General features: G+C 43.7%; 1 protein-coding gene across 5 annotated transcripts in view; it reads right to left on the reverse strand.

Annotated features, from left to right (window-relative positions):
- The window catches only part of LRP1B (LDL receptor related protein 1B), a 638,345-nt gene extending 624,817 nt beyond the window's left edge, over positions 1-13,528 (reverse strand). For 4 of the 5 annotated variants that reach the window (XM_077181744.1, XM_077181743.1, XM_077181742.1 and 1 more), the window contains exon 1: positions 13,239-13,528. In XM_077181744.1, the coding sequence (XP_077037859.1) occupies positions 13,239-13,320 (82 nt within the window). In that variant the 5' untranslated portion in view covers positions 13,321-13,528. The remainder of the gene's footprint in view (positions 1-13,238) is intronic. The other variant, XM_054636373.2, reaches the window with a different exon arrangement.
- Between the last annotated feature and the right edge of the window lie 1,981 nt (positions 13,529-15,509).

The following is a 15,509-nucleotide window of genomic DNA, read 5'->3' on the forward strand; positions in this document are numbered from 1 at the left end:
TAGGTTATTTACATTGGGCTCCAGGTATGACTTCAGTTAAAAAGAAAATATTGCTCATATTTGTACTGATTTCAGTTATCCAGCACAGCCACACTAAGAGATACACAAAATACAATTATTATCTTCTAGCTTGCTGGTTTGTTAAAACAAGCCATCTCTGCAGTTCAAGGTATGGTTTTATCCAGTACACATGGATCTCTACAAGACTTTCTGTATTAATGTGTTTATTTGTTAACTGTTGGCAGAGTTGCACAAGAGTACTTTTGCAGCCAATTGCAACTTACAGATTTTACAATAAAAAGGGAGAAATATTGGCCAGATAGTTAATTAAATGGCACCGAAACAGTTTTTTCCCCCTTTCACAAATTCCAGTTAGTATTCCAAACCTGTCTTAGGTGCCCCAATGACACAAAAACCAATAAATCTTCATTTATTGTCAGTAGATTTCTAACCTGGCTGTTTTAAACAGCATGATGAACACATTTTAGCAGAATATATTAGCTGTGCCAGTTTAATAAGAGGGAGATTGATGTAGCCTTTACTTTCTTCCTGTCTATGAAGCACAGCACTCAGGGAAGAAAATCCTTCAGATTTTCTTTCTTCAGCAACACCATTGCCTTTCCTGGGACACCATTTCTCCTCCTTGGGCTATTACTAGCCAGTCTTCTCCAAAAGAATTGTAATGAAATTGAAGAGGGATTCTCAAGCTTTATCAGCACCCACCTGATGAGAGGGGGAGGAAGAACAACCTCAGCCTTGAGGATTGTATTGCAGTGCCCAAGCTCCGCGCAGGTTTCCCCTCTCTGTTTTCCTCCCTGTTGGGTTCAAATCCAACACAAACTGAACGTGGTAATCTGGGCCTGCAGGGAATGAGGGCTGAGGAAGGGGCACCCTCCCCTGGGGAGGAGCCAGGGTCCAGCCCAGGTGGGCCAGGGTCCATCCCTGACCCCTCACTCCAGCATTAGCATCAGCAGCACCGCCAGCACAGAAGGTTATGGGTCAGATCAGATTCTCTGGCAATCAAAGGGTTCCTAAGGACAAAAGAGAGATTTTCTTCCCCATTATGTAACAGTTAAGACTACTGAGAAAAATAGAAAAATAAAAATGTTTCCTTTTATTATTTTTTTTAAGGAGAATACGTAGCTCACATTCAAAATTGAGCCAGAAACTAATCCTATTCTTGATGCCTGCATCATTCACATGAAGAACCAGAAGACCACACCATGAGGAACCTTTCTCCACCACCATCACAGGAGAAGCAGGAGTCCAACCCCACTCCTTCCAGAGGTGCTTTACCTAGTCCCAACTGCTCAGATATTTTCCTTGAAAAATAAACATAATTTACCAGTTTTTCCATAACTTTCCTCAGCCCCTTGTGCAGAAAAGGCTGCAAAGGGAGGCAGGAGTTGTGACCTTGGCAAGTGTATGAGCCCCAGAGGTCCAGCAGGAAGGAGATGTTTTGAGAGGTGTTTCTCCCCCAAGTATGGGTATGCATATTATTACTGGCTAATGAAATTCACACTCATACCTCCCACTTATTCCTTCTGAAGGATATCCTTTTGGATGCGCTTTGTGGTCCAACAGACTTTGACATCTAAGAATCTGTTAGTCTGCTTTTTATTCCTCTTGTAATTAGAACAAATGTTCAGGTTATTGAGAGAATTAAGAAAATCAATATAAATGAGCTTTTGGACCATGTTATTAGATGGTTTCAGCCAACAACTGCAAAGTACTCTGGCTTACTTTGACAGGGTTTTGGGTTTGTCGTTGCTTTTAAACACTAACAGACTTCTCAGGGCAAAAAAATGTTAAGTCTGTGCACCCAAGCCAACCAAATTGTGAAAACTCAGTTTATACCAGTCATTACACACTCCTGCCCCTAAAAACAAAAGAGCTCTAAAGAACAGAGCACTCCACCAAATACAGTTTTGAGGTATGTACTTACATTAAATATAACCAATTGCTTTAAAGGGCAACCAGTCCCACAGCACAAAGTTCACATAAATTTTCCCTCAAGTCCCAAATGCAAACACTATCTGCAAAGTCCACACGCTTTGTATTTCACCAAAGCTTTGCAGAATACATTTAGCATAAGAGAAAACAGATTTAGGTTTTACTCTTCACTTCATCTTTTCTGACAGAAAGATGTCAATAGAAAGGTGCTGACAGGAAAGCTGACTGCAGCCCATGCAGCTTTATTACTGAAGTATGGGGGGATTACGTGGTGTTATTGAAACATCACTGCACTACTGCTGCCTTCTTTTTTCCCCCTCCTTACAGTGGTAGTGATTCCTATTGGGATGAGTTACTTTTAAACTTCACTTATTTATCAGTGGGGAAAAAATAAAAAAAGCAAAAGAATTCTTTAAGTCTAGAATAAGGGAGGTGAATGCAAAATACACCCACGCAGACTTGAGGTCCCACAGTGGGTTACCATTCATTTCTATAAAAATTAGACCCGGATCATCCATGAACTCTTCACTAATACACTCATTCCCAAAAGCAAGTGCTTCAAGAAGCCTCCTGTATTTTCTGGAAAGAAAGAAAAGATGTTGATTTCCCCATGGCTTATCAAAGACAATACTTGCACATACTAAATGTTGCTGCTTAACTCTTCATGTATTCAGCAACACAAGTTCTTTTCGGTTCAGAAGCACTGTGGAGATTGTTAGGGTTTTTTGGTACTGGACATGCCTTTTTGGCTTCCCATCAAATAAAATAATGCTGTAATTTAACGAGTAACCCTCCTCCATTCACTTCCAGTTGGTTTTTTTTCCCTGTGGCTGCAAACCCCAAATGAAAACACAGCATTCTACAGACACCTGTACCATCAACAGCTGTGACTCTCTGATGAGCTCGGCAGCACCTGGCCTCCTGAAGCTGTAAGGGGATTTCCCAGACATGAGATTTTGTAAATTTGATAGGGAAGGAAAAAAAGGAAAAAAGAGAGAGATATCCTACTCAGTATAAAACCAGAATTCGTGAGGTGAAATCAGATGCACACCAGTGGGAGTCACCACTCTGCTCGCCCACTAGCAAAACACTCATGGCTTATGTTTCTCAGGTGTCCCACAATACACAATCCAAGATTTCCAGTCAGGTGGAGCAACTTTTCCACTCAACAGAAAAGAGGATAACAAAAGAAATTAAATAAAGATGTTTTTTAATACCAGTCAGGGGAAATTACTTGCGTGCATGAGTAAGTGGTAAGCAGTTCAAGATGACCACCATCAGCAGACAAGTCCTCCCTCCCCAAAAATCAGCAGAAGAATCATCAGCTGACTTCAGAACAAGCACTCTGCTGTGTTAATTTACTCCTAGTAGCACAGCAAGGACATGCTGTGCTATCTTTAGAAAAAACTGGCTACTGTGGGGCGAAGCAGACTGTTGATATATTACGCTCTGACATTTTTCATTAAGATATATAAACTTGTGGAAGATGCGCTCTTGAATTTGCATATTTGCATCATGCTTTTCATAGCCACGTAAACAGCCTTTAATGCACTTCAATTTCTTTGAGCTGCTGGATTAGCAAAGGGAACGAATGCAGTGGAAGGATCCGAGTTGTGCCACACCTACCGGATCTCAGCGCTCATTTTATGCAAATGCTTTTAGTTATGCTCCTAAGGCTCACAGCCACTTATTAAAATCGTCTGAATTTTCAAGTCTTTTGCTGGTAAGTCTTCAGAGCAGCAGTCAACAGCAGAATGGCAATCATGGGCAATCACTGAGAGTTTAGCTATGTTACAACTTTTTGTGAGGCACTTCTGACACAGTGTGATGCCATTGTGGGAAGACAGGACACCAATTAATGTAAATCAGCATGGCTTCATCAAGGAGCATTTAACAATTCTAACTGACATAAAATCATAACATGGTTCATATACTCATTACTGAACACCACTAATTGGTGTGGGGAGTTATGCTGTTTTCAGAAAAAAATATGGAATTTATGAATTGTTCTGAGAATATTCCACAGCAAAGGTAGCAATAGCATTAGAAACACAAGCAGGCTTTATACACTCGAATGTGCTTCAAATAGGCTTTAAATACTCAGCCTCACAGTTTGTATCAGAGCCGTATTTCAGAATTTTGTCATCATCTGTTGACAACCATCTGCTTCAAACTTCTTACCGCCCTAAGAGTGGCCAAAATTGGATACTGACAGAGAGAATTTCTGCACAGAAAGCAAACGATTCACAGGACAAAATAAGTGTCAAAGGCTGGAGACCTGGACACAGAGGCCCAGAAATCCAAGGTAAATAAGAAAATTATAGAAATTTAGATCTGACACTCTCCTGCAATACTACTGCAGATGCAGTTCACAGGTCTCAAAATGCAGAAGTAGCAGATTAGCTGACACCAATTCTCCAGAGAAGTATAATCTACAGAGTAAATAGGTAATATTGTGTACTGTCAACTCTACTCAACTCACAGCCACTGGAAACCCAGAGAAAGAAATGTAACACATCAAGTGCAAGCTGAGGAATTCATTCAGGTGGGTCTGTACACACACACTGACCTGAATAGCTTGCTCCAGTTTGAAGAAATGTGATAATGGGCCACTTGGGTGAAGGCATCAGATTCTATCTGCTGAAAAAAGCCCTGGTACTCCTGGCTTTGCTGTGCTTAGCACAGCACCTCTCATGGCTCCCCCTTTATGGCTCTATATATATATGCATACATGTGAAATATATTCCCACAGAAGTGGTTTACAGAGCCCTACAGCATCACCTGCTCAGGTGAGCCTCCAAAACATCTTTTTGCTCCAGCACAGAACAGCTTTGTTTCCAAAGGCACACACAAACTGTAGGCCTGGGACAGCACTTAAGTTTTCACACTTTTATAATCCAGGCCTGCTTCATCTCCCTTGCACAGGATTTAACATTGCAGGCCCAAGAGTTTTGCCTAAGACTCCATACTGTAAGATACCACTATGGAGAAACCATTTGCTGCTCACCACTCTTTCTGAAATCTAAATATAAAAATAAAAACACTTGGCTTAGGACTTGGGCCCAAGGAGAACAAATTCCATTTTGCAGCCTTCCTCCACTCCTTGTACTCTTAAACTCCCACTGCCTGCAAACATCCCTCAGAAAAAGCAACTTCAATAGTTACACAAAATAAATCTATTTTAAACCAAGTGTTTCTGATGAATTTGGAAGGCAGGAGAGTTTCCCTCCAGGAGATATATGACTATCAGCACAGGCTTGACCTACCCCTCATTACACTTTACTAAATACTGCTGGAAAAACAGCTGCTTTAGGATAGGTTCCAAAAGAAGGTCAAGCGTGCTCATCCTTGGATAAATCTGCAAAGATTCATAGGGAACTGATGTGCAGAGTGAGAAGGTAAAACCTTTATAATCCTCCCACAATTCCAAGGCCAATATACATTTTTTTATGAAGAAAAGGGTAGTGCATCATGTAGAAGACCAGCAGATCCTTCTGTATAGCAAAACACTAGGTTTAACCAACCAATGACTTGCAGACCATACACATCTTAGCATATTGAGCTGGAATTTTTTCAGGTTTTCTGACCTCACAGGAAGGTAGTTTCCTAGCAAAAACAGATGTTTTTACATGAAAAAAAAATATCAAATTAACTTTATTAAAATAATTCATGCAATAACTCCTCTTCTAGAGGATTATTACAAATTCTGAAATGAGAAGTAATCACGCATGTGATGCACATAATTTAAAATTAGAGAAGATAAATATAAACATGGTTTCAGTTTAAGAAACCCTACAAAATCGAACCAACTATTGGAATAGAAATATTTCAAGAAATAGGTATTTCTTGCATAAAAGTCATAGGGCAATACAGACAATGCAATTTAATTAGAGGTCCTCTAATAAAGAATTTCCAGTGAAATTTTAATAAAATTTTTAAAAGCTCTTTTATACTTAGATGCAACCTGATTCTACTACAAGGACAAAACAAAGAATCAATTGACTTCAGTGGTCTTGATGAAAGCCTGAAATCTATTTGTTCACAAAATATAAAAAATGTTTTGCTCCAGAGAGGAAAACGTCTCATTGGCAAATGACACATTTTGATTTCCTAAGCACACAGCTTTACACAAATACCAATATACTTTGGATAAATCAGTGTGTGTTTGCATATGCAAAAGAGCATCCAACCAGCCATGAACTTACTTTGCTCTCTCCTCTTTCATCTTCTCTATATTTGCAAGCAAAAAGAGGCAGGTGTTTTGTGGAGATCTACCTATCATGTAGAAAATTGTTGTGATTTTTTGTGATCTTCTGACATTAGTGTAACTTTTTCAAACTCACTTTTTTTTTTGACTACATAACACTACAGCATTTCTCCAAAAAAAAATAATTATACACTAAGAGGGATGTATCAGAAATGGTGGTTTTTTGGTACTTCCAGTGCTTTAGAATCATTGAGAAGAACTTTGCTTGAGGAAAAATACTTTCCTGCATGTTAAAGGAGGTGGAGACTCAAGTGTTCTACACCAAATCACAGCCTCTGAGAAAATTATAAACAGCAGCCCAATCTATTTGACAATATCAAAACTGTATTTTACAAAGTAGCACTCACAAGATACTTTTGTTACTTTCCAGGCAGGTAAATTTCAATCAAAAAGCTTTATGAGAAAGACACATGGGAATTGTTTTAGGAGCATGTCTGTGTGTTCACAGAACAATCTTCTAGACAGAGCACATAAAAACACTGCATTTGCAGAGCACTGCATTGGCATTTGTCTTGCTTGCACACAGCCCATCCCCAGCCCAAAATACCACTGCAAAAACCAAAACTGCACCTTTTCATTCTCTCTGCTCATTCGAGGAAAACCAGGAGTGACTCTTACGAACTGCTGTTAAAAACAGAGCCCTAGAGTAGTGAAAACTTTGAGGAATGATAGATATTATTTTGAAGGCTTAGATTTTAGCTTCTAGCACTTATTCTACTGCACTTGAAGTGTAAGTCATTCAAGAGTGCCATGCCCAAAAGTTACCAAGGGACGTCCTAGGGACAACCAGGCAATAGATGGCCCAAAATACATGGGTATTTCCAAGAAAAGGAAATAGTACATCCTTGTTTCTGAAGTGAAGCTGAGTTTCAGCTGTCTGGCTCCTCTGGAAGGCCTCATCACTCAGCAGGAAGCAGCAGGAGAGGTGTTTAGGAGCATTGTCGGGTTGGGAAGAGCATTTCAGGATGCAACGTACCATATCTAGAACTCGTAATGCTGTAATCTGTTTTTCCGCCTCAGAGAACTAGGCTGTATTTCCAACTGCATGGAAATAAAAATCTCCAGGCGTACCTCACTTCCAGACTGGCATTACATCATCTCTAAAAAGCCCTATTACTTAGCAGCACACTCTGCATATTGCAGTGTTTTGTTATTAATACACCATTGCAATTTATAGCAAAATGGTCAATAACAATGCGGTTTCTGAAGAGACAAACAGCCTTCTCTCCAGCATGCAGCCCTGCCCTCAGACTGCCAGGGTTCACAACCACCACACACACAGCCCCCATTCTGGATTTACACACTGCTTGGGAAGCAATGACATATACAACAACAAATTATAACGGGCTCATATAACACTTCCCAGGTACAGAGAAAAATCTTACTCCTGCTATGTGGATCTTGCAAATTAAATCAGATTAATAACATGGTGAACGTATTACTGGCAAAAGCATGTGTTTATCTCTAATGATCCTTCCCAGTTGCCATTAAATCTAATTAAAAGGCACTGACTGAGTTTTATTGGAATTCCATTGCTGAGGTCTAATCCTGCTCTCCCTCAGCCCAGCACCCATGGGAAAATGCCCTTCCCTCCCGTGGAGGCTCCAGAGCATCCTCACTAAAGGAATCCTATCAGCAGGACCACGGCTGGGCTGGGCAGCTGATTCTGTAGCAACAAGTCCTGGTTATTTCATTTTACCAACTGCTTAAACGTGAAGATTTGTATCACTTTACAGAACTATGTTTTGGTACATCTTGGGAATTTGTCCCATTATGGTCAACAACTGGCTAGCTAGCTGGGATAAGTTTACAAATATTTTCGTCTCTTCGATAGAGATAATTTATGGGGGAAAAAAATTCAACTTGTTTAATTAAAAAGCAAACTAGTGGGTTGGACAGAAGGTGCAAAGTCATTATTTGAGTAATTATATTTTTAAAGAAACCCAATTAGTTCCTAATTGCACTTACAAATTTAAGACCTAGTTCTCCAATGTCTACGCTTAGCCCAAACTGACATTAAATACAGACTCAATAGTCTGTATGACTCGCTTAGAAGTAGCCAAGTTCTGCTATTTTCATCTTCACTGTTCATCATTAAGAATGTTTTTAGGAAGTGCAATTAAAATGAGTTCTCTAAGCAAATTTTTTTTTAATTGCATTTGAAGAACAAGACTATTAAGCGACAGATTAATGCATAAAAACTAGAAAAAAGCAACAACACGCTGGGATTCCAAATATGCTACTGTAACAAAAACAACGTTCTATTATCTAAATTGCCAGCCTTTCTAGAGAAAGCCATAATTCTAAATTCACAAGTTACAATTACGTAAGTCTTTTGAGCCAGTGCAAAATGTAGAAACCAAATTTCTTCAACTGCAAATAACCAGGAAAGGATCTGTAAGAAGGTGCTGGAGGAACACTCACTTCCAACCCGCAGACTGAAGTCAATGTGAGTTTTGCCAGGTTAAATGCAGAAAGATTGGGGTCCATATGAACCTCAGAGGTATGGCATGGAGTCAGATTTACATAGCAGCCGTCACAGAGCTCTTCAAAGGAAGCACTGTGTGAAGTGAGAGCTTCTCTCCAAGCCTTTGGAGGACAGCTCCTTCAACCTGCCACAGCTCCAGCAGAACTGCTGTGATAAATTAGTAAAAGGCTTGCTGCAGAACAAGTTTACACATAGTCTTTTGACATCAAACACCTAGTTTTGAACTTTGAAATGCAGCTTAGCCTTTAAATAGTTTGTGTGTTTCTACCACTTTCTTTTTACTAAACTTCAGCTCTCAGAAACCACTGAAAGAACAACCCAGGTAAGAGAGAACATGCACGTCAGTTCACAGAAACCCACACACAGAGCTCAGGCTCCAAGAGTGCCAGGGGTTTGTGTGTGCACTCACACACTCAGCTGAGGGCAGACAGACAGCACTGAGTGCCTCCAAAACCAGCCAGCCACTGACACTGTGCTTGTGGACATCTCCCAGCTTTTCTGACTTAAATTAACCCTTATCACACATCCTGCAAAAAAATGCCCCAAATTCCTTGATATATTTTCACCCTCCTCTGCAATTTTGCCTCTCTAATGATAGGCATGTTTCTTAAGTAATAGTTTTTTAGGGTAAATAAATAAACAGCAAAGTCATTATGACATTGGAAGCATCTCTTTTGCACATAAGATACTAATACTGAATATCTATGTTCAAAACATAACAGCGTTAACTATGGGAACATCCACCTCTGTAGTACAGCACAGAAACAGCTTTTGTAGGTTTTTTCAAGAACACTTTCCAACAGATGGCCAAGCTGGAGCTCAGTCTGGTAAAGTACAGCAGTGCTGGTACACCCAGTTTCCAGCATTAGGCTGCTAATAATGACAAAGTTGTATTGTAAAGGCTCCCGGTGCAGTCAGAATCACCTCCTGTGGCACCTCACCAGGGAATGAAGGCCATCAGCAGTCGTCCCAAGGAGACAAATTTATTTTGCCTGGTTTGTGTTTCTGCCACAGGGTGAGAAATCCAAACTCCCACCAGCCTGACCTTAAGCCTGAAAATTCCATTTCAAAGTAATTTGCTTCTAGATTTCACTTAAATACAGTCAAAGGACACTGCGAGAACAATAAACTCCCTGTTAAGTGGGATGAAGACAGAAGTTTTGCAAGTCTTTTTAGGACTGCAGAAAGGAGTAAAATTCACGAAGATTTGTCATTCCTTCAAAAAACAGTTTTCAAATAAGCAAAAAATATATAAAAAAATAACGTGTGATATGCCATCACTCATGAACTTGAGTTTTAAGTTATGTGACAACATTTTCCCATCCCATATAAAGTCTCCCTTTGCAGGAGCATCTCTTGTCTGCAAGACTTTGCTGAGGAGCTGTTTCACCACGCCAGCGCCTGCCTGCGAGCTCCAAAACACTCAAACCACACATGAAACAGTGGGAGAAGACAGTGGCTCAGTGCTGCTGACAGCAGTGATGTGCCACCAAAACCCAACGCAAACAAGCCTCAGCACAGACAGCAAGTCGATTAATAACGAGCAATGCAACTCATTAATACTGGTGTGGATTCCCATCTCACTGACAACACTGAGATTACCCAGTCAAACTCCCGTTATCCGGGGCATCTCTGCAATTTGGATCACCTCTAGGTAATCACTCCAATTAGTGCAGTGGGTCCATGTAATGATGCTCACAGCAGCAGACACAGAAATCAAGGATGACAACAAAGGGTGTGGGAGCAGGGTGAAGCTCCAAGGCTGGGAAGAGCTGTGGGAAGGAAACGCCCACAAGAACCAGAGAGCACCCATGGGACCTGTGAAGTTCCCCTGAGCGTCTGCAGGGAGAGCAGGTAACAAATGTTGCCTTCTCAGCTTCCCAAACTGTTTGCAAGGTTTTTCTCAGGCTCCATAAATTCATTTGTTGCAGCTATACTGTGAAGGAGTTGCAAGTTGTCGCATGGAATCTGGGTCCGTCCGTTTCCTTAGGAAGAACTGACAAGCAGGAGGAAAGGAAATCACCTCTTTGTGGCTTCAGTGGCACAACCTCAGCTGCAGCAGGACTTGGACCTTATCCTACCACACTCTCCTGGCTGGATTCCCTTCTGCTCACTCCCCTTTTTCCAGCTCCCCCTCTCCATATCATTCTCTCTTCACAATTTTTTTATATACATGAAGTTAGAGGAGCTGTAATCTGGCTGAGGACAGACCTGGTAAGACTGAAATAATTTAACTGTATTCCAGAACCAGAGAAAAGGGCTTAGATAATTCAAACTTTGGTGGGGTTCCCCCCCCCATCTCTTTTTTTGCTCCTGATGTTGCCCACTGATCTAAGAGAAAGTGTTACCTCTCCCTACAGCTCCTCACTAGTATGTTACATTACCATGGCTACCACAACAGTGCTATTAACACAACCCATGACATTTTCCCAATTCTCTTATTACCTATGGCCAACCTCAGTGCATTCCAAATTTCAGTGCCTTTCACATACAGTAAGCTTAGCATGCTCCAGTGACTCAGAATTTCCTCCTGTAAAGGAAAATCAACTTGGTACGGTCAATAATTTTTGCACTGTATCATAAAGTTTATCTGATGTGCAAATGTAATTCCCTTTCTGGATGCCTCATCCTGAATCCCTTTTAGGTTGAGACCACTTGACATTTTTTGTGAAACAAGATGCCTTTTAAGTCATAATTTGTGCAGTGCTCAGTTTTGATAAGACATGACATTATGATATGATGAGTTAGTTGATTCTAAGTAAATTTGATTTATCCCACTTTTGGGGCTGGTATGATTTACAAGGATGCTGCCTTTTAAGATAGGATTGATTTTAATATAAGCTGGCAGCACCTTTTTTTTTGTGAAACACTAAATCAGAGCAAGGTAACTATGAAAAATTAAAAAAAAAGAGGTAAATTAAACAGAATTTAAACATCAGAAATTAATATACATGCATAACTGGCACTTGCTTACTGCTATGAAGGAACACAGAGCAACAAATCAGTTTCCAAAACAATTCCACAAAACGTTTGGAAGTTTGATTTTTATTCATAAAATCAGATACAAGCTACAGTTGCTGAAATCTAATCTGACCATTTCGTGAATACCATGGAAAGTTCCTGAAATATTTCCCATCAAACAAGCACTACCACGACCACGAATCTTTGTGAACCAAAGGAAAAGCATATGTACCCTTCATAAAACTGAAAAGATTTCCTGAGACCCTTCCCTCTCTGGCTGCTCAAGTGCCGTTCTACGGAACACTATGCTCATTTCCTCGCAATATCCCTGCACCTTGTGATGCAGTGTTTTAAACATGCAAGTTTGCGATGCTGCAGCAATACTTCCCTCCTTGATAGGTAGTTATTTCTCATTTTCGCAGCATGAATCACCTATGTAATTCTGATGGCTACGCGGGAAAGGGACGGGAGAGGTTTGGTAGTTCGAGTGAAGCTGAAATCTATACCCCAGACGGACTGTGCAGAGGCATCCGCACTCACCCAAACGAGTTGTAAGCAGTTAGTAAACAATTTAGTAGGTAATGTGTACGTGATGGAGAGGAGCTGGATGTCTAACAGTGAGAATTCAAGGCTTTAGAGAGTTACATTTCTACTGAATTCTAACTAAACCCTCGCGGGGTGCGTACATCACCCAGGGCATCTCACTCATGAGACCACGCAGTTTGGGAGCTGAAGGGCTCCCAACAAGCCGACAGACAATTTTCTAGTGAGCGGGGTTTTCTACAGCGCTAAGAAAACCTGAGTCAGAGCAGCACACCGCCGTTCCCGCACCTGAGCCACACAGAAGGCGGACTTGGGCTATACTTAGAAAATATCCAATGCAAACATCTCGCAGGAAGATGAGAGCGCTCTGGTGACTGTGCAATAAGCGACACGAAACCCAGAGCCCCGCTCCGGCGGGGGAACCGCGACCCTCTCGGATCGGGGACTTCTCTGAGCAGAAGCGAGTTGGAAGTCCCGTGCTCGCCCACCCCGCGGCTGCGGGACCCCGAGCCCCCGTGCTCAAATCCAAGTTCGGGCACTGAGCGAGCGGCAACTCGGGGACATTGAGGAGGGAACTTTTGGAAGGTTGCGGGAAGCGGAGGGCGCTCGCCGTTCCTGCGGCACATCTCCGCCGGCCGCAGGGCTGCCTCGGGGAGCCGCGGCCGGGACCGCGGGGGTCGTCGGCACCAGCGGCTCGCCCGCCCCGTGGCGGATCGCACCCCGTGGTTCGTGCCCGGCGAGGCCATGGGGACCACTGGGCACATCACCCCGCTCCTCGCCCCCGTGTATTCGCTGCCGCCAAGGTTCGCCCCCAACCTGGCGCAGCGCGCCCGCAATCCAGGCGTGCGGGAGCGCGGTGATGGAGCGCGGTGATGAAGCGCGGTCAGGGGAGCGCGGTGATGGAGCGCACTAAGGGGTGCGCTCCGCGGCCGCGCCCGTCCGCGCAAGGCGCAAGGGAGCAAAACTTCCCGAGCAGAAGCGGCGGAAAGTTCCGCGGCTCCGCACCCCGCCGCGGACGCGCCTTACCTCCGCGGGCTGCCGCTGCCAGCGCCTCGGCGACGGGCGGTAATCCCCAGAGCGTCGCCAGGGCCAGGAGGAGCGCGGACATCGCGGCGGGCGCGTGCGGGAGAAGAGGCTGAGGACGAGGAGCCGAGCCTGCCTGCCGCGGGCGCGGAGCGGCAGAGCCTTGTGCGGGAGGAGGCGCGGCGGCACCGGCGGCACTTTGCGGAGCGCGGAGCGCGGCTGGGCTCGCCGCACGCAGCGAGCGGGCAGCGCGGGGCGCCGGCGGCCGGCAGCGCCGCGCTCCGCCCCGCACCGCCCCGCGCACCGCCCCGCGCCGCCCCTCACGGCTCCGCGCGCCGCCCCGCGGGGCTCCGCGCGCCGCTCGCTCGCGCCGCCCGCTCCCCCCCCGTCACCCCCCCGCCCCGACAAGCGCGTGCCGGAGGCGCGAAGCCGCCTCAAGGGAGGCGCCCCTCAGCCCCTGGCCCGCCCGCCTCGCGTGGGAACGGCGATGCCCTCTGAAATTTGAGGGCTTGTTTAGGCTTTTTTTTCTAATAATAATTCGCAAAGGCGAGTGGGGCTGAGGGAGGAGGAGTGAGTTAGCAAAAAGAAAAAAAGATATATATATATATATTAAAAATCAAAATAAAAAGAAGCCGCGTTAAGGGAGGCGCCCCTCAGCCCCTGGCCCGGCCGCCTCGCCTGGGAACGGGGATGCGCTCTGAAATTTGAGGGCTTGTTTCGAGTTTGTTTTTTTTATAATTCGCAAAGGCGAGTGAGGCTGAGGGAAGAGGTGTGAGTTAGCAAAAAGAAAAAAGAAATATATACATTAAAAAAAAAAAAGAAACCCCACAAGACCTTTTGCCGTGTGAAGCTGAGGGATGGCGATGCTGAGGGAAGGGGGTGCGCGCCGCCTCAGGCTGTGATCGCGAAGTCGTCGTCCAAAGATGCCCAGGTAAATTTGGCTTTGGTTAATGACGCTCCACGGAATCGCCGGATGTTTTGTGGTAAACGCCAAAGCAGGATGTTTAGTGGTAAACACCAAAGCAGGATGTTTTGTGGTAAACACCAAAGCCCATCCAGTTCCAGCCCTCCGCCATGGGCAGGGACAACTTCCAGTAGACCAGGTGGCTCCAAGCCTCGGCTAACCTGCCCTTGAACAGGGTTTTCTTTTTAAGCAATTCTCAGACAATGAAGGTAGGGGATCGCGCTACTTTAACAATACAACCAATGACCGCTCAATCTTCTCTAAGTGTTCTTTTTTGTCTTGAGGTAAGTCTGAGTTCACAGTCGATACTGCCTATTTAGACTTTACGTGACTTTAAATAGGAGTATTACCTTGAAATGGCCCCATACCAAAACTACAGTTTATCACATCTTCACACATTTGTTTCCTTTTTGTAAAAAAAACAGACCCTTTAAAAGGTGAAAGGTGATAAAACTTCTACATCATCCTCAGATATTAGTTTTCTCCAAAGACAGCCGGGTGCTAATATTGATGGCTGAGACCTTCACATTCCAAGGGTAAATCACCAGCTCTTTCACCTTCACGTTTATATCCACAGCACAGAACCTAAATACCTTTTATATGAAGCACTGCGGCCAAGAGGCTTCCAGGACAAGACAGACCAAGCAATGCTGAAGGACAGAAAAGTACACAACCTAGTATGTCAAATATTTCATTATATCTGTTGAACTGGGGGAAGTTCAGTTGCCCAAGAACTGAAGAGCCCAGTCTGGGTCCCAGTCGCCTCTGAGGTCAAGGACTGTCAGGACTCACAGAGGATTGCAGGTTTGCTTGTTGACAGCAAAGAATTTACAGCCAAAGGGGAAAATCCAGTTGGATCAAATTCTGCATTCATCTACTGCCTTTAAAGCCTGTGTAATTCACCTACAGTCAATTAGTATTTATACAGCCATAACTGAGCAGAATTATGGATCCCAGAGTAGAAAACCTTTGCTAATACAGAAGCAGGTCTGAACAAAGATGAAAAAATCTGGCAGTGTCCATGGTCTTGGAAATCGGTTGCTTTTATAACCAAAATGAAGTCATGCTGAATGTCACACTGGAACATCATTCCACCGGCTTTATGGAAGAGATTGCTCTGTGTCCTGCCTCAAACCCCCCAAGCCACCACCGTACGGCTCTTAGGCTTTAATCATGGCTTTATTTGAGCAACCTACTGCATTTCAAATATGAAAATGTGTAGACACTGGAGCAAAGTGAGAAAAATGTGTGAAGGAAAACAGGGAATTCCAAGTTTTAAGGAGCTCCTCATTAAATCAGTGGCATTTCCC

Source organism: Agelaius phoeniceus, chromosome 7, assembly GCF_051311805.1.
Source record: "Agelaius phoeniceus isolate bAgePho1 chromosome 7, bAgePho1.hap1, whole genome shotgun sequence".
In the NCBI taxonomy this organism is placed as follows: Eukaryota; Metazoa; Chordata; class Aves; order Passeriformes; family Icteridae; genus Agelaius; species Agelaius phoeniceus.